At 39.2% G+C, this 26,049-nt stretch overlaps 1 protein-coding gene across 1 annotated transcript; it reads left to right on the forward strand.

Moving 5' to 3' along the window:
* Window positions 1–16,295: 16,295 nt before the first annotated feature.
* LOC132119596 (speckle-type POZ protein-like B) lies at window positions 16,296–25,354 on the forward strand. The gene is made up of 13 exons (XM_059529696.1): window positions 16,296–16,516; window positions 18,328–18,443; window positions 19,263–19,370; window positions 19,749–19,873; window positions 19,958–20,079; window positions 20,989–21,140; window positions 21,237–21,364; window positions 21,451–21,628; window positions 21,820–21,875; window positions 22,624–22,746; window positions 22,863–23,005; window positions 23,381–23,434; window positions 24,325–25,354. The coding sequence occupies exons 4-13, from the start codon at window positions 19,796–19,798 to the stop codon at window positions 24,467–24,469; spliced, it is 1,179 nt and encodes a 392-aa protein (XP_059385679.1). The 5' UTR covers window positions 16,296–16,516; window positions 18,328–18,443; window positions 19,263–19,370; window positions 19,749–19,795; the 3' UTR covers window positions 24,470–25,354.
* Window positions 25,355–26,049: the final 695 nt, after the last annotated feature.

Here is a 26,049-nt window from a genome sequence, read left to right on the forward strand (position 1 = left end):
CAGGAAGGGTGTTATGGGCGTATTCTTCCCAGGAGAGCTGCTGACACCAGGAACTCGGATTGTTGGATGCTAGACAGCGGAGCATTCTTCCTAGATCCTGGTTGGCCCGCTCACACTGCCCATTGGTCTGAGGATGAAAACCAGATGACAGACTAGCAGAGGCCCCAATCTGTCTACAAAATTCCCTCCAGAACCGGGAGACGAACTGGGGACCCCTATCAGAAACCACATCCACCGGTAACCCGTGGAGACGGAAGACGTGATCCACCACCAGTTGGGCGGTCTCCCGGGCGGAGGGTAGCTTGGGCAGGGGAATAAAATGAACCGCTTTGGAAAAGCGATCCACCACCGTGAGAATTACAGTGTTTCCCTTCGACGGAGGAAGCCCAGAGACGAAATCAAGGGCAATGTGTGACCAAGGACGGGAAGGGATAGGGAGAGGATGCAGTAGACGATCAGGAGGGCGATTGACAGGCTTACTTTGGGCACATGTGGGGCAGGCCAACACAAACTGTCTAACATCTGCGGCCATAGTAGGCCACCAAAAACGCTGTCGGATGGCAGACAACGTTCTCCGAATACCTGGATGGCAGACTAACCTGGATGAGTGACCCCACTCAAGGACCTCAGAGCGCAGCGCAGCCGGCACCAGCAACCTGCCTGCCGGACACTCTCCCGGCACCTGCACCCCTCGACCGGCCTCCTCAACTTGCTGCTCGATACCCCACGAAAGAGCCCCGACCACCACCCCCTCAGGAAGGATGGCCTCGGCCGCAAACTCCCCCCCCCGGAGCACCGAACAGGCGAGAGAGGGCATCAGGCTTGGTGTTCTTTGATCCCGGCCGGTACGAGAGGGTGAAATTGAATCTGGCAAAGAAGAGTGCCCAGCGGGCCTGACGCGAGCTCAGCCTCTTGGCCGAACGGATGTATTCTAGGTTCTTGTGATCCGTCCAGACCAAGAAGGGCTGCACTGACCCCTCCAACCAATGACGCCACTCACCCAAGGCCAATCGTACCGCCAGCAGCTCTCTGTTGCCGATGTCATAGTTACGTTCTGCAGGGCTGAGACGACGAGAGAAGAATGCACAAGGATGAACCTTCCCATCATGGAGGGAACACTGAGATAGAACTGCGCCAACCCCAACGTCAGAAGCATCAACCTCGACAATGAACTGGGCCTCCGGATCTGGAACCATCAGAATAGGTGCAGAGACAAAATGGGACCTTGAAATGTCAAAGGCTACCTGCGCCTCCCGGTTCCACCTGAAAGACACCTTAGTGGAGGTTAAGGCTGTCAGTGGTGCAGCGATCTGACCAAAATTCCGGATGTAACGCCGGTAGAAGTTGGCAAAACCCAGGAAACGCTGCAGAGCCTTCCGGGAGTCAGGGACCGGCCACTGGGCAACAGCTTCAATCTTAGCGGGATCAGGCTTGATCCCCTCCGTAGAAATAATATGGCCAAGGAACGTAACAGACTCAGCGTGGAATTCGCACTTCTCCGCCTTGACAAACAACTGGTTCTCTAGTAACCGCTGGAGAACCCGTCTGACATGCTGGGTGTGTAATTGGAGAGAAGAAGAAAAAATCAAAATATCATCCAAATACACAAAGACAAATTGATTAATCATGTCACCCAACACGCTGTTGACGAGTCCCCGTAAAACGGCTGGAGCATTGGTCAGACCAAACGGAAGAACCAAGTACTCGTAGTGTCCCGAAGGGGTGTTAAATGCCGTCTGCCACTCATCCCCCTCCCGAATGCGCACCAAGTGGTAGGCGTTGCGCAGGTCTAACTTGGTGAAGACCCAAGCTCCCTGTAACAATTCAAAAGCAGAAGACATTAAAGGTAGGGGGTACCTGTTCTTGATAGTAATGTCATTCAAACCTCTGTAATCAATACAAGGGCGCAGGGAGCCGTCCTTCTTCTGAACAAAGAAAAACCCTGCACCAGCGGGAGAGGAGGAATGGCGGATGAGCCCAGCCTGAAGTGACTCACGTATGTACTTGTCCATGGCCTCTCTCTCTGGACCTGAAAGGGAATATAAACGACCCTTAGGTGGAGAAGAGCCCGGGAGGAGATCAATGGCACAGTCGTAGGGGCGATGCGGAGGTAGCGAGGTGGCCCGGGCCCTACTGAAGACCGCCCGAAGATCATGGTACTCCGCCGGAACACCAGTCAGGTCAGAGGGATCCTCCTGAGGAACACAAGACACAGAGACAGGACAAAAAGCAGCACCAAAACATGACACGTGACAAGGCTGACTCCAGGCTAAAACAGAATTATAGACCCAATCAATGTGGGGATTGTGCTTGTGCAACCATGGGTGTCCCAGAACTAAAGGAGCCTTAGGGGAATCAATAATAAACAGTTCAATCCGCTCATGATGACTGCCAGCAATATGGAGGTCTATCTTGGGAGTGACGTGGGTGATGGTGGTAAGGGGACGGCCAGCTAAGTGCGTGTTGCAGGAGAGCTTGAGCTGAGAACCGTGCCCACCAGGACGCTCCGCCTCACTGGTGGACCCTGGCCCTTTAATGGGCACTGAAGGGCGAAGTGGCCTCCCTTGCCGCAGTATAGACACGCCCCCGACAACAGACGCTCCTGCTTCTGCCGTGGTGTAAGCCGTAGACGACCCAACTGCATGGGCTCCTCCTCCGAGGGCTGTCGGCTGGCTAAACTGGCTGAAGAGAACTCTAGGTGGCGCCACGGGGCGGGTGTTTGCCGTTGTTTGCGGCGCCGGCTGAGACGACCCTCAATGCGGAGCGCGAGACTAATGAGCCTATCCAATTCCCGCGGGTGCTCTATGGCCGCGAGTTCATCCGAAATGGCGAAATCCAACCCCTCAAGAAAACGAGCGCGCAGCGCGCTCTCATTCCAGCCGCATGCCGCAGCTAAAGTCTGGAACTGGATAGCATAGTCAGTCACGGAGCTCCTCCCCTGAGATAGTCGTGATAACTGGGCCGCCGCCTCGTCACCCTGAGCAGAGCGATCAAACAATTTGGCCATCTCTTGACTGAAAACCGCGAAAGTGGCACAACAGGGAGCCCGCGATCTCCAAACGGCGATACCCCATTCGCGGGCATGGCCCGAGAGGAGTGTAAGGACGTAAGCCACCTTGGTCTCTTCATTAGCGTAACGCCGGGGCTGCAGAGAAAACACCAGCGAACATTGGGGGAGAAACGCTTGACAGGCGTTAGGATCGCCATGGTAGACCGGCGGATTGTTGGCATGGGGTTCGGACTCGTGTGACATACCGGTGTGAGGAACGGGACCCCGGCTCGTTGCCTCTTGCTGAAGATCGTCCACCCGTGTGAGGAGTTCGGAGACTCGGGCACTGAGAACTTCCACATCCAGCGCGGTGGTGTTGAGCTGAGTGGCATGCTGCCCGATCAACACTCCCTGTTGAGCGAGAGCCGCGCGAAGCGGACCAGATCCCGCTGAATCCATAATATGGTCAGACTGTTCTGTCAGGAGAAAGCAGGCTGGATTCAGGTGCGGGTAAACTCAAGGCTTTATTCACAAAGTGGAGACAGAGAAGAAAGAGTCACGCTCCACAGGTTTCACTCGCAGTGACAGGATGAACAGCAGATGAGTCACGTTTCACAGGATTCACTCGTAGTGACAGGATGAACAGCAGATGAGTCACGTTTCACAGGATTCACTCGTAGTGACAGGATGAACAGCTGAAGCTACTAGGAGCTCTGGGCTTGTAAGAACTAGAGCAGAGAAATAAGCCAAACACACTGGAGCCTGAGGACAAGACACGACAGGGTGAGTACAAAGAACTGCTAGATGATCGGAGCTATTGGAACGAATAACAACAGTCTGACAATAGACAGAGAAACACAGGGAATAATAAAGGGGAAAAAATTAGAAGGACATAGAGAACAGGTGGCGAGCAATTATGGTTAACAACGGGGAACAAGGGAGGTGGGGAAAACACAAACAGGCAGACGTGGTGAGCTGTCACCATCCCAACACACACACCCACACCAAAAAGACAGGTGATTAGCCCCGAGACCCGACAACAGGTAACGGTTCATTTGAATCACATGCTATTACTGTAACCCACCCTGTTAAAATCCACTTTGTGGTCATTTATCGTCCCCCAGGTCAATTGGGAAACTTCTTGGAGGAGTTGGATGTGCTGCTATCAAACTTTCCTGAAGATGGTACTCCTCTGGTACTGCTTGGTGACTTCAACATCCACCTAGATAAACCCCAGGCTGCTGACTTCAAAACTCTGCTCGCCTCATTTGATCTCAAGCAAGTGTCTACTACAGCGACTCACAAATCAGGCAACCAACTGGACCTCATCTACACGATGAGAGGAAAGGGCTGCAGAGAGGAAATGGAAGAAATCAAGAAACTCTACCGACCTCAGTGTGTATCAGTCTCTCCTCTCTTCCTTCTCTGCAAATGTCTTCACAGCTAAAACATCCTACTACCACAACAAAATTAACAGCTGTTGTGATGCTCGGACACTCTTCAAGACTTTCTCTTCTCTTCTTAATCCGCTGCCACCACCTCCTCCATCGACTCTTACAGCGGACGACTTTGCCGTTTTCTTCACAAATAAGACAAGAACCATCAGTGACCAATTGTCCACACCGCAGACTGAGGAAAACTTCACAATGACCAACGCACACTCTTTCTCCTCCTCCTCCCCACTCTCAGAGATGGAACATTTCCCTCAGCATTCAAGCAGGCTCGGGTAAGCCCCTTGCTCAAGAAACCATCTCTAAATCCAGCGCTTCTTGAAAACTACAGACCAGTATCCCTTCTTCCATTCATGGAAAAGACACTTGAGCGAGCTGTGTTCAACCAGCTTTCTACAGTATGTTCCTTGTACAGAACAACCTCCTGGACAATCTGGCTTCAAAAGTGGCCACTCAACTGAGACTGCTCTGCTCTCGGTTACTGAAGCCCTGCGACTAGCAAAAGCAGCTTCAAAATCCTCAGTACTCATCTTACTGGACCTGTCTGCTGCTTTTGACACCGTTAATCACCAGATTCTCCTGTCCACCCTCAGAAAGATGGGCATCTCTGGAACCGCACTCCTGTGGGTTAAGTCCTACCTCTCTGACAGATCCTTCAGTGTGTCTTGGAGGGGTGATATTTCTAAGTCACAACACCTTACTACTGGGGTTCCTCAAGGCTCAGTACTTGGTCCACTTCTCTTCTCCATCTACATGACGTCATTAGGATCTGTCATTCAGAAGCATGGCTTTTCTTACCACTGCTACGCTGATGACACCCAACTCTACTTCTCATTCCAACCAGATGACCCGACGGTAGCTGCTCGCATTTCAGCCTGTCTGAGTGACATTTCTAGCTGGATGAATGACCATCACCTTCAGCTTAACCTTAAAAAGACAGAACTCCTGGTGATTCCAGCTAACCCATTGCTTCATCACAACTTCTCTATACAGCTGGGTTCGTCAACCATTACTCCTTCGAGGACAGCCAGAAAACTAGGAGTTATGATAGATCATCAGTTAAGCTTCACAGACCACATTGCTACAACGACCCGGTCCAACATTATAACAACATTCCAACAATACAACATTAGGAAGATTAGACCCTTCCTGTCAGAGCAAGCCACCCAACTTCTTGTCCAAGCTCTTGTTCTCTCCAGACTGGACTATTGTAATGCTCTCCTGGCGGGCCTTCCTGCATCTACTGTCAAGCCTCTGCAATTGATCCAGAATGCAGCAGCAAGGGTTGTCTTCTATGAGCCAAAAAAAGCTCACGTTACTCCTCTCCTCATCAGGTTACACTGGCTACCAGTAGCCGCTCGCATCAAGTTCAAGGTACTGATGCTAGCCTACAAGACGACCACTGGCACGGTACCAACATACCTAAACTCACTGGTTAAATCTTATGTGCCCTCCAGAAGTTTGCGCTCTGCAAGTGAACGACGCCTTGTGGTGCCATCCCAAAGAAGTTCAAAATCACTCTCACAGACCTTTTCCTGGACTGTGCCGAGCTGGTGGAATGACCTCCCAATCTCAATTCGTACAGCTGAATCTTTACTCATTTTCAAGAAACATCTAAAGACTCCTCTTTTTCGACAGCACTTAACCAACTAATACTAGCACTTTTCCTTTTCTTGTCTTTTCATTTATTAAAAAAAAAAAAAAAAAACCTGGCTATGCGTTCTATACTAGACTAACTGAGACTTGTCATGGCACTTGTATACTGTTGTTGTTCTCTTGTTGACCTGACTGCTTCTATTGTTCTCATTTGTAAAACGCTTTGGATAAAAGCGTCTGCTAAATGATTAAATGTAAATGTAAATATAACTAATTACTTTTTTAAGTAACATGCCCATCACTGCTCACGAAAGGGTCAAAAAGCTACACATTTGAAGCCTAAACAAGTTAGAAAAAAAAATCAAAAATAGTATAATTTATAAAATGATGGAATTGTGGAAACTTCCTGTGAGAAATACTGCAAGTGCAGTGATACAAACGGTGAAACGGTTGGAGCTCTGTTTTCAGTAGAATATTGCTTTCTTCTCAGCCAATCAGATTCGAGGACCAAAAAGATCATTGTCTGTTACAGTAATGAGAGTCTAATGACAATCACCACTGAAAATAAATGGTGTAATAAAATGGCTATAGTAAACACATTACGGTCATGACAATAGTAGGGGAAAATGTCATCGAAATAATATCCCAATTCATATTTTTTTTTTCATTTACTTTATTTGTTTATTTTTTTTTATTTTTTGGAGTAAAATGTGTTCTCAACAGGTTGATTCATCTTAAAATTAAATTCTGCTGCTGGGAGTTTGAAGTGAGGCTCTAGCCTAATCTTAATTAAAGGGCTTGATGGCAAAAGGCAGGGTTGAAAAATCCTGCAAAAACAGATTCATTCACAAGGAGAGAATGGGGGAGAGAGAAAAGCGAGAGAGACAATAGGTTCCTAAATCCCATGCCGGATTGATCTTCCAGCTTGTGGTGTTGGGATTTCTGTAATTATGGCTGAACTGAGTCCTTGACCCACTTTCACAGTCTTATCTCTCTCCCTCTTTCTCGTTTTATTTCTTTCTATCTTTCATTCTCTTACCCTGTCTCTCAGTCTGTATTTTTCCTCTCTTTCATGCCATGTTTCTCCTGCTCGCTAAACTGCAGAAGAAGTGCATGTGAGTAGAAACAGCAGTGTAGATGCTATTATGTGAAACGGAGATGGGCGAGTGCCCGGGGTGTTTAAACTGTGAGAGCTCGCTCCAGCTGGGAGAATTACTCTCCTGCTTTCTCTCAACACCACATTTGGCACCTGAGGCCTGCCCTGGCAAAACACCTCATCATCCCCCCAACCCAGAGACAATTCAGCATGGCACCACAATCCACTCTGTAATGCGGGACCTCAACCACCGCTGGCTCCAGGGAACAGTTGGCCATCTAATATTTCATTTGATCCATTTCTTCTTGGAGATGAGAGTCAATAGACTTGCTCAGGGCAATGTTTGGTGGTAAAGATGTTCTCTTTTAATACTACAGAGCAAATGTGCCGAGACAGAAGACTCAGCTCATCTTTATTCCGGCCAAAGCAGGATGGGCTGAAGGGGTGAAACGCTTGAGTTTTACTCTGAACCTCATTTCACGTGTCATACTGGATAATTTTTATGGCATTGCAGAGTTTATGATTCAGAACGGTGTTGGAAAAACATTTATAAAGTGTCATCATGTTTAATTTTTGGTGAATGCATATCACTAGATTGAACTGCAAGGGTGAATCTTAAAAAATAGACTTTTCTTCTTTTAGGATTTTTTTTCTTTTTTGGATTGCAACATTATTTTAATGACAATTAAGCATATTTCCAATAGGATTCTTAATAGCATAAATAACATAGTTGTATTCTTATATATACAAACACACTGTTTAATAGCATATACAATATAATAATAATAAATATATGATAAATGCCATTTGAATATTTTATATATTAAACAATATTTTTGGTCTTATGGTGATGAGAACAGTCTTGCTGGTCTTTTTTAAGCTAAATATATTTCTAATTTCTTTTGATTTTGGGATGAAAATCAATCTGGACAGGTTCTTGGCAGGTTTCACCATGTAAACATCAGTTATGTATAAAACATCTATGCTTTTTCACTCTAAAGCATCAACTAACAGATTCAGCAGAGTTTCCATATTCAAGTTGCTAAGGTAATCAACAGGCAAATACTGCTCAGCTCCAGGAGCCATACATCACTGTCACCCCTCTGCTCTTATCCATGACGACCATTCCAAAGCACTACCAGGGCTCCTCATCCAGGATGCTAATCGCATCTACATCCTCCCTCTGCACATCCTGAAAAAATAGTCATGAATGCATCTGTTAACACATCTGTGGTGTCGCATAGACATGGAACCAGTTGAGGGTTAGTGTATAAACATCTTTTGTTTAATCCCTCTATCGCGGTTTGTTTGATTATAATGATTTCATCTCACAAAGAAAATATGTTTCTATAGGATCCTGAACCTTCTGCATAAGAATCAGTCACAAAAAATGATTGGAGTATTTCACATCGTCTTATCTCTTGACTTTACTAATGTTTGCTGGTGTTGACTCCTATGATAAACCACTTGCAATGGTCCTCATTTGTAAGTAATTTTGGATAAAATCATCTGCAAAATGAATGTAAATGACAATACTCGTCCGTTGCTCTTCAACCATTGGGTCTCATGAAAGTATAAAAGTCATTCAAACAGCCCATTTTCCTCTACGTGGACATTGACAGCACCATTTATTCTCTTTTGATCGCGCTGATACGAAGCCTGTTGTTGCTGCTGTTTTCAAGGCATCATGCAAAATTCCTTTGCGAATAAAAAGCACCTTGGAGTGCAAGTCCATCTGGAGAGATAAAGATGCCTGGGCTGTGGGAGAGATATTTTCAAAGCCAATTACATAGACTGTTGCTTTTAAATATATTTTCAGTTCAACCACAAACCAATAAAGACATGCTAACTTTTGAGATTACTTTATAGAATGTTCTTTCAATAGTTATTAGACAGCTAATAGCTAATAGATAGATTTAGATCCACATAAAAAATAACAAAATACATAAATAAATACATCAAAGATTATTGAAGTACTTTTTACAAAATAAATAGTATTAAAATTGTAAAATTAGTTAGAAAGTTAATAAAATCTGATAATTGCTGTTTCTTTGTAATTATTTGTAAAATTTACTAGGAATTTCCGAGCGTAAATTGTTTCTACATCAATTTTGTTTTCAGTGTATATATCTAGAAATGAAAATGTATTTAGTTTATTATCATGTTGCTAAGAACTGCTATTTATATACTGTATTTGTTAGATAAGTAAACACAAATAAATAATCAGGACTACTTTTGAAGGTGACTTATTTCTGTTTGACTACAGTCTCATGCATCAAACTGCCGGAGTCTTTTTAATTTATTCAAATAATGTATTAATTATTATTGAGCTTCTTGTGGAAAGACATTGTAATTCTAAATCAATCAGAGCATCAAGGAAATGCCACTTAATTAATTTTTTCGCTTCATTAGATTTTCCGATCATAATTAAATGATTAGTAGATATGAACTTTGAATTCTAGAGTACCACTCATGAATTTCTCCCCACTGAAAATTAAAACGGCAAAATCTCATTTGATTGAAGAGAGATTGAGGATATGATCTTGAGTGTTTCTTGAGATAATATTAGATTAAATTAATAAATGGGAGTGTGTGTTTTGCGTCTCTGCTAGCAAATGGTTTAAGTGTCATTATTCTTTTCATGCAATTTCAGAATTCATGGAATATTGCAAGGAATCTCGCCAGCCTGGTGTTTTTGCACCCCTCTGCTAGCAGTTCTGCTCTCTTCACAGAGACACCTAGCTTTTTTCCATTCCTCTTGCAGGGTTTCATGTGCAACGGAGTATGCCCTACAGCCGCGGTGTCTTAATGTCACAGGTACATTAAAAACTTCTAGCTTTGCCAAGGGCCTGAATCTTAATATAGACCCTTGCTATATCCAATACACTGGAGATTATGACCAGGTGACAAGGTCAGTAAGTACTGATTAAAACTGAGGTCAGTAAAAGGTGGCTTTTGAAAAAGAGTGAAGAAGGAGAACAAAATACTCTTCTGAGGCAGTCCTAAGGCTGCTCTTGTCAAGCACTGTAGTGTTGCTCGCATTTAATTTCTATTTCATGCAATCCAGACCTCTAATAATTGCTCAGATATATGTTTTGATGTCCTCTCTGGTCTGATATTGCTAAAATATAGTAGGGAATTAATAATTGTTGTATTGTGTGGTACAGTTCAGGCTAGGTTAAACTTGCTTTCTCTGTCTGAACAGATATTGGATGATGTTTGTATGTTTATTTGGCTCACAGGCTCAATAAGGAAAACACCCAATTTAAATATTTTCACAGCAGTCAAATAAGGCATTGTTTGTGACATTGTCACTTTACATTTACATTTAATCATTTAGCAGACACTTTTATCCAAAGCGACCTACAAATGAGAACAATAGAAGCAGTCAGGTCAACAAGAGAACAACAACAGTATACAAGTGCCATGTCAAGTCTCAGTTAGTCTAGTATAGAACGCATAGGTAGGTTTTTTTTTTTATTTTTTATTTTTTATTAAAAGACAAGAAAAGGAAAAGTGCTAGTGTTAGTTGGTTAAGTGCAGGCGAAAAAGATGAGTCTTTAGCTGTTTCTTGAAAATGAGTAAAGACTCAGCTGTACGAATTGAGATTGGGAGGTCATTCCACCAGCTGGGCACAGTCCAGGAAAAGGTCCTTGAGAGTGATTTTGAACTTCTTTGGGATGGTACCACAAGGCGTCGATCACTTGCAGAGCGAGTTAGTGTAGATCACTTAGTGTTGCTATTGGCATATATTAAACCTTAGTGTAAAGATTAGTGCAATGATTACGTTAAATTACTGATGGCTAATGACCTTCAAAGACAAAACAATCCACACACACTCAAGGACGCAATTTCCTCCCAAGACCTTTCTACTTTTGTTTTCTCCATGATGTATGAACGAGTTTATAGTGGTCTGAAAATAAAATAATAAAATAAAGAAAACAGATGACATGAATTTATATAATAACATTAATCAACAGCATTACTTTATATAAGGTTTAAATGAGGTTTGCAGTTTGAAATGTCATATAGGCTACACTTTGATTTATATGGATTTACTATAAGTAACTATTTTTATGAAATGGTTCATATTAAATATTAATATTAAATCTGTTACAGAATTAATTTCATTATCACCTTCATAAATACGAATGTAATGTTATTAAAACATGATTACATTCATTTGTAATAACATTAATAAACATATAATGCTTTAATAATGAAAACATTTATAAATATTTAAAATAACCAAATTCCGTGATTCAAGAAGTTTAACTGAATGTTTTGAAGGGTTTATGTTTTACTGCTGAATGATTTGCAATGATTACAGGGCACACCCCCCACCCCCACCTCACAAATAGCAATTTCTGCCCAATAAAATAAAAGAAGAATAGATCGAAAATAAAAAAGAATGATCGATTTGTTATAAAATTGTACATGACTTTTTAAGATTTCATCAATTTCCATTTCCATTTAATTATTTTAAATCATCCCGTTGTGCCTTAAAAGCATATTGAAGCCCCCTAGTGGGTCCCGGCCCCCTGTTTGTGAACCACTGAACTACACTATGCAATTATATACTTCTTTTTTTTCAACACATATTATTAATTAGTGTAGTGATGAAGACTAACTAACAAACTGAAGAAAATAGCACTGAATAAAATATGTGACTATTGTTTGATGGCAAACTGTTTAAACCCTTAAATCCAATAATTAGTCTTGTGTGTTTTCACCTCAGATCACAGGGACGCTTGTGCCGTAGAACAGCTTTTCACTCTCTTCCTCCCTCACGAGCCCACGAAAACATTCTAAAAACACAAATTTAGATATAAGTACAAACAGAGCTTTAAACCGCGCTGTCAACGGCAGAGATGAAAGAGAGTAACCCGTCGGAAGCCTGTCAAACCGTTGACATTCCCGCGTTATCTGCACAGCGCGAGCTGCTGGAAGCGCGCGAAAAGCGTGTCTGCTGACCGATTCGCCGTCTCGCGCTCTCCTCCTTTCTGTCCTTTCTTCTGACAGGCAGTGGGAGAAGAGGAACAGAGAGACGATGGTGTGTTTTTCTTCTTCGTCTTCTGTTTCTAAGGCGAAATAAGGATAATTTCTTGGAAACCCAAGACAAACAATGTGGTTTTGTGTCGCGCTGTGTGCCTGCACATTTTCTCTGAGGCCTTATCATTAAGGCTAATGTTGATTAACTTCTAACAGCTCTCTCTCTCTCTCTCTCTCTTAAGCTGTGTGTATTTGGAGTTTGGCAACACATTCCTCCTAATTAAACCAATGTTTTCCCAAGCTTTTGTGCTTTTGTTGATAATTATGTGTTTTTGAAATAGCCAGTCTGACAGAAGTCTATGAAATACCTATCTCTGTGCAGACAGACTTAAAAATGCTGCTATCTGCTCTCTCTGATCCACACTCTTTCTTTCTCCCTCTCTGAATAGGACGTGTACACAGCTGGTACATGCTGAAGAGTGGTGAAGCATGAAACCAACCTTTATAAAATGTTATATCACTGCACACATTCCTGGTACTTTTCACCTCAATACATTTTCAGTGGTCACATAAAGGTGCCGTCAGCACAGGTCATCATCTGAATGAGTGATCCGACATAAAATGAAGTAGAGCTTTCTTTTAAAAACGCTTGAGGAGTGAAATGTAGCCTATTTCACAAATCCTAATGCAAAAATAAACTCCACATTATCTCATACACAATCTTCCATCAGCTATATAGTACAGGTCAAATGTTTGTAAGATTTTGCTCAAAAAGGCTGTATTTTAATAACATTTTAAATAAAATAAAATATTTTCTTATATATAATATTAAATTATCTGTGATGTAAAGCTTTCCAGTCTTCAGTTTCACATGATTATTTAAATATTTTAATTTGCTAAGGTTTAGGTTTATATCTAATTTGCTAACCCTGTTCCTTGTGCTGATTTGCTGCTCAAGAAACATTTATTATTATCAAAAGTTTGTAAAATGTTTTATTCACCAAATATGCATTAAATTGATCAAAAGTGACAGTACATACAGTACATAATGTAACTTTTTTTTTTAATTCTGTTTTTCTATTCATCAAACTGTCCTGAAATATCACAAAAATTTTAAACAAAAACTTATTTCAACATGGATAACAATAAGAAACATTTTTAAGAATTGAGACCCATTAATAACTAAGTAAGGATCATGTGACACTGAAGACTGAATATGGCTGATGAAAATTCAGGTTTGTTATCACTAACAAACTATTTAAAATATATCAAGATAGAAAACCGTATAGATTGTAATATTTCACAATATTACTGTTTTTACTTTAACTTTGGTCAAATAAATGCAGTCTCCTCAGAGACTTCTTTCAAAAACATCTTAATTAATGCCAAATGTTCTAGTGTAAAAGTACCTAACTGAATGTGCATTTTTTAACCAGAAAACAGTTTGAGTGGTTTTATGTTTGCATGTATATAAGTCAAATTACTTAACAATGCCACCATTACATCACAAAAGAGTTGTACTTCTGTTTATGGCTTTGTGATTATGCATGGAGACTGGACACTCAAGACTGTTTCACTAAAAAAATGGTCTGTGCAGTTTGACTTTGTGGTATCCCTAGACTGGGTGTTAATCACTTTTCTCTCTCTATCCTTTATCCTGTATCTCTCTCCATCCTTTTCTCAGTTGCCAAAGGTTTTAAAACTCATTACTATTTCCCGATTAGAAATCAGAACTCAAACAATGAAGTTAATTATGACAGATGATTACTGCAGTAAGAGCTCTGGAGTTCTTAAGACATTAGTTGCCAGGGGGGTACTTTGTAGGAGCGTGCTGCAACCGAAACCAGCTCAGAAAACCCACGGTGAACTATATTGCTGTTTGCCAAAAAAAAAGGGTTCAAATAATAGCAATAGAATGCTTGGCACAATGCACCAGAAACGCAGGTCAAAAAAAAAACATGTCTGCACACTCTTAAGTGAAAATGCACTGTTTGATGCAGCATTTCAGGCTCTTTTCATTCTGATGAAACCAACAGCTGTTTCCTGTGTTTGAACATCAGTGTTTTTAACAGGAAAAAGACAAAGAAAAGCACAGTGAAATTCTCAATTATGATAAAACTTTCAAACTATTATTAATGTAATAACAACACTGCTGCTGGAAAATGTGATCAAGCATCTTTCCTCATGACCTGACAGGGACTTATAATTGTCTCATAAATGTGAAAGACAGAGGGGTAAACTCAACAGAAACGCTCTACAGAAACATCACATAGCTGTTTCTCTCTTTTTTCTTTAACTCTCTCAATGGCTTGCTTTCTCTCTCTTATGTATCTTCCTTCTTATTTTTTTTTTTATTTGTTGGGGAAAAAAAGTAACCTGGCAGCTCTGGTTTACTAACATTCACAATAAAGCAGGGACGTTTCAGGTATCATGTACACTCGTAAAAATAAAAGTTCGCTGCAATGCCATAGAAGAAATATTTGGGGTTCTCCAAAGAACCCTCCAGTGAACAGTTCTTAAAATAACCTTTTTTTTTCTTCGTGTGAAGAATATTTAAACAATCTAAGAATATTCATCCACTATAAAGAATCTATTTTATGCTATGAAAAGGTTTCATGGATGTTAAAAGTGAAGTTAAAAGTAAAAGGAACCATCAAAATTGATAATATATTTTTATTGAGAGTGTAGTTACAGTTAGACTTTACTTGTAATTGAAAATTTACATACAAAAATAAATACATTTGTTTCACAGTTAATTAGCCTAATTAACTAATTATGGTTCAGATTGTTACTAACATTTTTACAGTGTACAGTGTTTTAAAAATAAATGATATTTACCTATATGGTTCAACAAAGAAACTTTAACATTCATGGAACCACTCAATTCCACAAAGAACCTCGCAGAAAGGAATTCTTTGGTGAACCAAATAATGGTTCTTTTATGGCACTGCTACGAAAAATCCCTTTAGAACTTTTACTTTTAAGATTGTAAACCAAGATCATTGTGCATTGTGTGTGTGTGTGTGTGTGTGTGTGTGTGTGTGTGTGTGTGTGTGTAAAGATTTGTATGCAGGGCTGTTGTCCATGTAATCCAGATCTACATTTTACCATTGACACTGAATTATAAAAGGCTTTTATTAAACCTTCGACTATGTTTGATAATAGAATATTTTTACACACAAATCTAGTTCATCCATTCTCATCTTTTTCATTTAGTTAATAATCCTCTTACTTTCAAACATTAATAGTGCCATGCAGCAGGTCACAGGGCATTAAGACTAAGTGAGACAGCTTTTAATTCACAGACAATGAGCTTATATCTTTTTACAGAAATAATAGCTCTTTCCCCCCTTTTTTTAACCAATCAAATCTGCAAGTCACTTTTTTCATCTATTATTATTTCCATGTGTATCTTCCCTGGCTTAAAGGATGTCTTTCATATTTCATTGAGTGATAGCCTGGATTTGTTGAGGATCATTAACATTACAACACCCCCTGCAAAAATACTCTTATCTCCTCCAATGATATCAAATGATGATATATATATTATCTCATTCAGATTTACAGAAGTGATACTATCAGTGTGCCAAGAGTTTACAATGATGAAGTAGGAACAAATACAATGTTATTGGCACTTCAGTCTGTTTGGTTAAGTGGGACAGGGGAACTAGATAGTCATGCTTATCATGCCGTCACATGGCTATATACTTTCCTAAAAGAGTACATTTAATTTGACATACAAAAAAAAAAAAAATTATATTATATTTGAACGTCAAGTTTCAAGACTGTAAAATGAGACGTACCTAGTGGTTAAAAACACAGTATAGATATATATATATATATATATATATATATATATACACACACACACACACACACATATATATATATATATATATATATATATATATATGAATGATAAAATAACCTATCAATATATTATAGGTTCAGTCTATTATATCTTTCATCAGTCTTCGTGTCATTTAATTAATTGCCCTGATATTATGGGAGCTGCGAGTGGCTATGCATCATAAAATGTAGATGCACGTCTTATCGAAGTCATGGAAGCTGACCTAATTAAAATAACCACGATAATTACTCCATCCGTAGTGGTAAATCGCATTTCTAGCCATTGGAATTTAGCGTACGCTGCTAACTAACTGGGCTTCTCTAGAACAGATGGTTTGAGAGGAAGTTCTGTGCGCATGCGCAGTGCGCCTGCATAGAGCTGAAGCGCAGACAGCGCTATGAGAGACAAGCGAGAGAAAAACACCCCTTATCTGTAGAGAAAGGCTCAAAAGTTCACTCGTTTCGCACAAAATTCCTTCTACGACTCACTCAGGTCACATATCGTACCGTGTTTCTATGTCTGTGATGCGGAGTGTCTGAGAGGTTTGTAAAATTATTTTTATCTTATATTTTAACCACCGCTCTGAGCACTGACACAAAGACAGATTCTTACTCGATCCATACCATGATGTGCTGCTTTCGGACAAACAAATCAGATACGTGCGGGGTTTGGTAGAAGGATCTTTCTTTGTTTCGGCCGTAAATCAACATAGTTGACTCGGCTTTGTTATGGTTCTGTCTCTTGTTTGGGCCGTGCATGAAATTTAGGCCAAACGAGACGAGCCGTGCTTGGCTAACTTGGTTTCCTTCACTCTTTTTCTGTTCGTTTTCCGCATCAATTGCACTGCAAGCGGATCTAACGGAAAGACGAGAAGTGTTCGTCGCTCATATGTATGTGCAAAGTTCTTCGAACGCGGTAAGAAACGCGGTTATCAATTCATAACAGAAACTTGGGGCGGAGGGGCTGGTTTCGTAGCGCATTACACCGCTCTCCGAATCGCGAACGAATGGTTCTTTTGAATCGGATCTTATTAGTGAATCGTTTGATCCGGCTCACAAAACAGGTATGAACGATTTGTTCGCGAAACGAAATCGTTTCGAGCGGTTCTGAAGTATGGAAGCATATGGGTAGCAATATTCAATTTGGGATGTAATAAGCAAAATGACAATGCAATATGTAAAATGACAATGCATTTCTGTATTTACATTTACATTTTCCAATACATTTGTGCAACGTTTGGTGCAAAATGAAAATGAAAATTAAATTACATAATTTTAATTTGCCATTTCATACACCAGTTTTAATATGTAAAATGAATACTAATTTGTAAATGTAAATACAGAAATGCATTGTCATTTTACATATTGCATTGTCATTTTGCATATTACATCCCAAATTGAATATTGCTACCCATATGCTCCATACTGAAGAACTCACTCGTAATGAGCTTATTGATTTATAGAGAACCGATTCTTTCAGACTCGATTGACTCATTAATTCGAGAACTCCTCTTTCAAATGTCAATTATTTTATGTGAAATTTTTTATAAAGTCTATTTTATACAGCACATTTCTAGAAAAAATAAATAAAGACAAAGCTCCTAAATTGAAATAGGAAAAATAATTTTCCTTTGACAATGTCTGGACAGTTGATGCAATAACAATATCCGAAGTAACGTTAGCTGAAGATGGAGGGATGTTTTGTGACTGTTCCAGTGGTGACATGCTGATAATTGGTTGATTTTCTTTTCTTTTTTAAAAAAAAAAAGGTAATTTCCTTTGGCCATAGACTTGTCCACTTTAAACAGGGGTTCTTCCTTTTTGTTTGAAGTTATTTTATTCCAGATGTTACCAACAGCCTTGTTAGTGGATAAAATAATAATAATAATAGTAAAACATTTTATTTCACCAGACTTTTAGTGACCTTGAGTAATCTGTTCCTGTCAAGGTTTTTTGTTTGTTTGTTTTTTAACCATAGGTGCACTGCATTGTTTTTGAAAAGGTATTTTCATAAAGTTATACGTATTTTGTGGCTGTTTTAGATCTGATGGCCTCCTTAACTGTTCTACAGCTGGCTTATCCATTTCTGTGCTCTTCTGCATCAATTAAGCAAACGTCATAATGTCCTTTGCACTTTTTGCTGTGTTCTTTACATTCTCAGATGACAGAACGTTCCCAAACACGACTTGTATTTTCAATTAGTTCTAGATCATCTTGTTCACTGGACTCGACATTTGAATGCCCATATCAGTGTTATGTTGTCTGTAGTCAGAAGTGTGGGCTGCAAAGCGTTTGGGACAGAACCTGATGCTGTCCCAGTGCATGTGGTGTTAAAATACTGTTATTCCTGCCAGGGTTCATTGAGTCTCTGCTGAGAGTGGCATCCCACAGAACTGCCCTCGGCTGCCAAGATCTCCAGTCTAAAAGGCTCGCAAAAATCCCACAAGTGAGATTCAGCATTCTTACTGAGGTGAGTGTGTGCGCTTTTTTTCATGAGGTCAGTCATGGTGTGTAGACGAGTTAAATGAAGACTTGATTGTACAGAATGGTGAATAATGACTTGTCATGTACAGCCGGATTGTTTTATCCAATACAAGTTATGCTCCGTTGACCGCTTTTGTAGCATAAATAATCAGTAAATCATACAATGGAAGTAAATGGGAGCAAAGCAATAAACATTAAAATATATAGTGTTTATCATCTCAAGATATTATACATAATAGTGACAGAACTGCCCTTGTCTGTGTAAAGTTAAATCCATATTTGTGTGTGTGTGTTTGTGTGTGTGTTATCATGACAAAGCTAAGCTAATGATCTGCATATGTTCACAATATCCGGTGTTGAAAAACAGTCAAAAATCATCCAAATGAAATCCGTTTGCTTTGTCTTTACAAACACCTGTTCATGTTATGGCAGCATTCACAGATATTATTTTAGGTAACTAATATAGCAGCTCATTCATGTAGAAAATTAGTTTTCTACCTAGAAGTAAATTTACAGCTCAAACAATAAATTGGAGGAATTAGTGTTTTTACAAAAAGATGAGTTTAACATATTGCTTGCATTCCTTTATCAAGCGATTTTTGCAAACTAATGGACAAGTTGAAATTGTGTTCTGTGATAATCAACATTATGCAACAAATGCCCTGGATTGATTATGTACCGAACATTCTGGAAGTACTATACTTTATTGTGCTTTTGTATGCGGAGTTAAGTTAAATGGTGTAGAGTTTTGCTGGTGTTCATGGCATGGATGCATGTTTGGTTAATTCTGCGTCTGTATGTTTAGGATGGCTTGTTTGGAGCCTGAGGTCAGTTTGCACTGTTAGTCATTGTTTCCAGTCACTCTGGCCCAGGGATGACATGGAAACACAACCTGCTGGTCTCTGAACACAAGGTATTATTTGACTTTATATATTCCCGATGACCTCCTGTATTACTCACTTTGGGCTATTACTGTTGGTCATCTGTTTCTATCTACAGTATCAGTCTTTTTATGGTCAGTAAACATTTTTTGGTGGTTTTTCCTTTTTCAGAAAATGCTAAAATCTAGTCTCTTAGTAGAACATTGGCTAAATCTATAATTTAATTAATTTGCTGTTAGCAACCATTACATGTAAACTTTGACCTAATAGTGTACCTCAGTTGTGGTTATTTATAGACGTTTGAAAGAGCTGCCTTGTGATTGTAACCAGTTCTCATATTGGGAAATCATATTGACTCACTGACCTGTTTCGACTACCGTTACACAGTTTTGTCTTGGTTTTGTGTGTAGGCCGAGCAGTGAGCTAAATCAGGGACGTTGAAGGGTGAAAGCAGGCCATGTCGCGGGTTCCCACACCCCCCCCCCCAGGGGAAATGACATCCGGACCTGTGGCAGAAAGCTGGTGTTATACACAGGTGAGAGAGACTAAGCCAATGGAAAATTAATCGTTCTGAGTTGAGAACACCAGTCATATATATCCCTCTGTTTTTTTTTCACAGGTGAAAGTCGTGAAGTTTTCTTACATGTGGACGATTAACAACTTCAGCTTCTGTCGGGAGGAGATGGGAGAAGTCGTAAGGAGCTCGACCTTCTCCTCGGGGCCCAACGACAAGATGAAATGGTGTGTTTTTTACTGTGTTCGGAGTGTTGTCGAAAGCTCTCAAGTGGCCTCTTAATTCTTCTCTCTAATGCCTTGCCTTCCTCTTCAACCAAACATACTCGCACAAATACAGGCTGGACCTTTCCTAATATCATTGTTTGTGAAACAACAGTGGCCCATTTTGATTTAGGTTGGGATTACACTGAGTCGTCTGGGACAAATTTTAAGAACTATAAAATATTTTTTTGTCACTGACAGCCAAAGAAATGCTTTTATCGATATATCTTTGTCTCTGAAGATCTAGATATTTCCATCTCAGTCCTGGAGTGTGACTGCTTCTCCGATGGCCTATAAATAAAACAGTGCCGATAAAAAGTTTAGAATAATTCCGTTTTTTTTTTTGTATTTGTTTTTTGAATGTTGTTGAAAGAAGTTTATTTGATTTTAAAAGTTTCCACAAAACTATTAAACAACAGAAACAGTTTTCAAGATTGATAATAGTAAGAACTATTATTAAATTGAGTAGGCTACTGATGATAATTGAACAGAAAATCAGCATATTAAAATAATTTCTTGTAACACTGGAGACTGAAAATTCAGCTTTGCCATCACAGGTAATAAATTGCATTTTATAACATATTCAAATAGAAAACCGTTATTTTAAATTGTGATAATGTATTGCAATATAACTGTTTTACTGTATTTTTTTATCAAATTAATGAAGTCTTGGTAAGCATTAGATATTCCTTCCAAAAAAATAAAAATTCAAACATTTGTCCTCTAGTATGTATTTAAGTTAGCATTTTATTTATATGGATACATATAGTGTTTTCCAAGTTCTTAACAGTTATTTATAAATGATTACAATTATTTCAGATTTTTACAAAAATTGTTGAAGACTCTTCTGGTCTTGTTTGTCTTTTTCTGCAGGTGTTTGCGAGTGAACCCAAAGGGACTGGATGATGAGAGTAAAGATTATCTCTCTCTGTACTTATTGCTTGTCAGTTGCCCAAAAAGTGAAGTGAGAGCAAAGTTCAAGTTTTCTTTGCTGAACGCCAAAAGAGAAGAAACTAAAGCCATGGGTAAGAGTTTTCCAGACACTCACAGGATTGAGTTTGGTAGTGTGGAATAACTGTAAGATTCATAATTGTGCTTCTTTTGTTCTGCCCATATTTCAGAAAGCCAAAGAGCCTACCGCTTCGTCCAGGGAAAAGACTGGGGCTTCAAGAAGTTCATCAGGAGAGATTTCCTGCTGGACGAAGCTAACGGACTTCTTCCTGATGACAAGCTCACTCTGTTCTGTGAGGTACTGTAACATGTCACAATTCAAGTACACTAAATATTTGGATTTAGAAATGTCCTTGCTTCAAAACCAGTGACTTATTTGTTTAGGTAAGTGTGGTCCAGGACTCTGTAAACATCTCTGGCCAGTCGAACACAAACATGCTGAAGGTTCCGGAGTGTCAGCTTTCCGACGACTTGGGTAACCTGTGGGAAGGCTCCAGGTTCACAGACTGCAGCTTGTTCGTGGGAGGGCAAGAGTTCAAAGCGCACAAATCCATACTGGCAGGTAAGCTTACTCATCCCAACACGGCACTGACACACGTTTGGGGTAGACCCAGATTTTGCCTTGCTAAATGGCAAGCTGCACAGACAATAGAGAATGTTCAGTGAAATGATAATGAGGGACATGCTGAATTTAGCAGTACTTTACACACAGATGATTCACTTGACACTGATGATTCGTGTTTCCTTTGCCAGCGAGGTCGCCAGTATTCAATGCCATGTTTGAACACAAAATGGAGGAGAGTAAAAAAGTAAGTGATACGATGAACATTACCAGTCAGGAATGAATCAATCTACTCTTGATTCTTTAGAATGACTGTTTACCACATTTTACAATAAAAGTAGCTGTAAATAAAATTACATATATTTATGTAACTAATTATTATTATGTTGTCATATAATTTAAATAAAACTTTTTAAAGTAAAATTCTATTATAAGATGTATATTATAAAATGAAAGTACACACACAATGTATAAAATGCAATAAAAATAAACAGATATATATATATGATAATATTGATGTATGGTTAATTAGGATCGGCATTATTTGGCAGAGATAAAACTTTGAAAATCTGGAATCTGAGGGTGCAAAACAATCTTAACATTGAGAAAATCGCGTTTAAGGTTGAAATGAAGTTCTTAGCAATGCATATTACTAATCAAAATTAAGTTTTTATATATTTACAGTAGGAATCTTTACTTAATATCCTAATAATGTTTGGCATAAAAGAAAAATCGATAATTGTGAAAAAATCTTTAAATTTTTTGACTATTTCTAAAAATATACCCAAGCGCCTTAAGACTGGTTTTGTGGTCCAGGGTTACCTATGAAAATTATCATTTTACACACACTGTTATTACATACTATTAGTTTTAACTAAAATTGTTATAAAACTTACCATGTTTAAGCAGCAATGAAATGTATATATTTACAAATATTTTATTCAATTCAATTTTGAATCAGATTTTCTAAAAGTTTTTTTTCAACCCCATTGCAGAACCGTGTGGACATCAGCGATGTGGAACCGGATGTATTTAGGGAAATGATGGTATTTATTTACACTGGTAAAGCTCCTAACCTGGAGAAAATGGCCGACAACCTGTTAGCTGCTGCAGACAAGGTAACACACTTTTGCTCTGAAGGAAGAGCGCTTTTGTTTGTCTCCGTGCTGCTTATGTGTGAAAACACATAATCCTGTGATTTACCCGCAGTCTGTTTTCTTCTCTTTCATTTCAGTATGCTCTGGAAAGATTAAAGGTTTTATGTGAGGAGGCTCTCTGTAACAGTTTATCTGTGGAGAATGTGGCTGACATCCTCATTCTGGCTGACCTTCACAGCGCAGAGCAGCTTAAAGCACAAGCCATAGACTTCATTAATAGGCAAGAACACACACTCAAAAACATCCTTCGTATACTTTACTGTTCTTTGTTTTCTGAACACTTAAATTTACATTGTAAATATTTGCCAATTTAATTACTCCCAGGTTTAATTGGGCTGTTTTGAAAGGATACATGCTAGAGCAGTAATATAATATCTATATTATAAAAATAACCTTAATAAATACTATATTGAGTTTGAAGGTAAAACCATGTGCATTTTTTCTATGCCTAGATGACTGGTTAAAAGCAAAGCAGACAATTAAATTAATTGGAATTATTTGGCTGCTATATATCTAATGGTGATAGCGGTGATAGCGGTGGCTGCAGTGCATTCTGGGAGCTCTGTGTGAATTCTGCTCTGGTCTCTTTCCTCAGATGCAGTGTTCTTAGACAGCTGGGCTGTAAAGATGGGAAGAACTGGAATAGCAAGTATGTGTGGCAACATGTTACCATCTCCCAGAGTCCTCTGCAAATAAAAAGCACATCTGTATTTAGCAGGAAGCTCCTGTTGCATAGCAATTATGTGACTAAAGATATCCGTAAAACATAAGATCTTATTGTATGATCACGTTTTAAAGGAATGTTCTGGGCATCAATGCACTGTAAGCTCTGTCGACAGTAAAGTAACTGTGCAAACCTTTTTACTGTGGTAAATTCACTTTTACACGAGACCATGGCTATAGCTTTTCAAGCTATAGATTTTTTTTTATAAAAAAAAAAACAAACAAACTTCCAAACCACAATATATATTGCGATTTATTGCATCCAAAATAAGTTTTTGTTTACATAATGTGTATATTATTTATATATAAATACACATACATGTGTATTTCTAAGACAAATGTTGTTTATATATTAAATTTATTTACATATAAAGTATAAGAAAATGAATATATAAATGTATAAACATAAATATTTTCTAAATATATACTGTATGTGTGTGTATTTACAAATACATAATAAATATACACAGTAAACACATTGTAAACAAAAACTTATTTTGGATGTGATTAATCGCGATTAAGTATTCGACAGCACTAATATTAATTAAATTAAATGTGTTTATAAATTTTTTTTTTTTATTTCTATTATTTGGATCAGTTTGCAACATTTCTTTACTGTACATGTCATATTTATTTTTTTATTTACAGATTCTGTGGATAAAGCTTTACTTGTTTTGAACCCAGAGCATTCTTTTAATTGGCATGATTTCACAGAATTAATAAAAATCCCAGATTATTTTTTACTAATTTCATCAGCGTGAGACGAATGTTATATCATTGATAGTAACCTTCAGGCTTGTTTTTGCTCATTCACAGTCATGCCGCAGACATAATGGAGACTGCAGGTTGGAAAGCGATGATTCAGTCCCATCCTCACTTAGTGGCCGAGGCTTTCCGGGCTCTTGCTTCAGCCCAGTGCACCCCTTTTGGTCTACCTAGGAAACGGCTAAAACAGTCTTGACCTTTGCCCTCACAGACTGCTTAGAACAAAACGCATGAGGAGGCAACTACTCCAACGAGCCCTACTTTCCCCTCCCTCTTCACTCGCCCGTCGCCCTTACCAGAGACTGGATAGAGGAACTAGTTCAAACCACAGTGCTCAAGAAGAAATGGACTTTCGCCATGCTGTTTACTCTGGACGTCATTTGAGAAATGGCCTTAAAGGATCTGCCCCTCCGCACCTTTGTGTCTCTACGTGTAGCTACGTGCCTGCTGCGACTGATCCCAGACATGTCTGGATTGCACTAGCTCCCACATAATGCAGTAGTTTTAACATGGTGGTGTTTAGGACCTTATATATTACATGTTCTTGAGGGGGAGGGTTGCATTAGCCCTTTTTGTGAACTTGTGGTCTGACGTTTCAAAAAAAACAAGTATACACTCACTAAATGCATACCCATGCACATGCATCGAGTGCAAAGATCGTCTCCACTGACACTTTTAAAGTGATAATGTTGCCTATATTGCTGGCAGAATGTCGCATTGTATGTTTAGCATCATTCAAATTGGCGTAAGTATTAACTGAGGTCGTGCTGTAGAATACTTGGGCTAAATTACACGAAAGAGTATTACACGAAAACGGCTCAAGACGTCGATATTTTGCACCAACTCAAACTAATGGTAAATATGAAGATTTGTTTACCGTGTTGTTTACAGAACTTGTTTTCCCCTCAGTTTTCGCACAGTTAGTTCTGACTTTAGTTGAAGTTCTTTTCAATGGTTTAACGTACTCTGGATCAGGAGAGTTCTTTGTGTTGGGGAAAAAAATGTATTGTGGTACAAAAGAACTTTGATTTATTGCTTTGGAAATAAAATGAGAAAAAATGTCCTGGCTTTATTGTGATTTCCTTTTGTTTATTTAAAAAAAAAAAATCCTCCAAGACTTGATTTTTGGATGTTGTAAGCAAACTCTTTTACTTTAACCACTCTTTTTCCAACGGCCACACTGTATAATTCAGTTTTCTTGACCCATAAAAAAGTTGGCAGGTTTTTGAGAAAAAAGTGAACAATTATTTTAGAAGTCAGTCCAAGTTGTAAAAGTTTTAGCTTGAATTTTTTTTATGGTAAGTTTACAATCTTTTAGAAGTTTCAGTTTATATATCAGTACCTGTGTGGAGCTGTATGATCTTTAACATTCCTTAAGGATCAATCCCCAATGGACACTAGCATGTTGCAAACACTCCATATATTCTTTTTTGGTTTGTGGCTTCCAAAATCATTTAAATGAACTTATAAAACTTTTTTTTTCTTTTAGTCTTCAAACATCTGGAGACGACTAAAGCTGAGATCAAAGCCAGCGTGCTGCAAATCCTCAAACGCCCTGTTCATCAAGCCATGAGATTACACAGACATTATGTGTGCATTTTTTCAGATCAGAGTTTGCACATACGATCAGACCTATGTGAATGAAACCGTTCTTTCTGCTGACGTAAAACAATGTCATCAACAATGTTTTCATATGGCTGAATTTATAGAGGTTAAATTGATGAAAAATGTCTGTCCCGCAATGAGACTCTCCTCCGGTAGTCAGAGGGATATTGA

This window comes from Carassius carassius, chromosome 38, assembly GCF_963082965.1.
Source record: "Carassius carassius chromosome 38, fCarCar2.1, whole genome shotgun sequence".
Classification (NCBI taxonomy): Eukaryota; Metazoa; Chordata; class Actinopteri; order Cypriniformes; family Cyprinidae; genus Carassius; species Carassius carassius.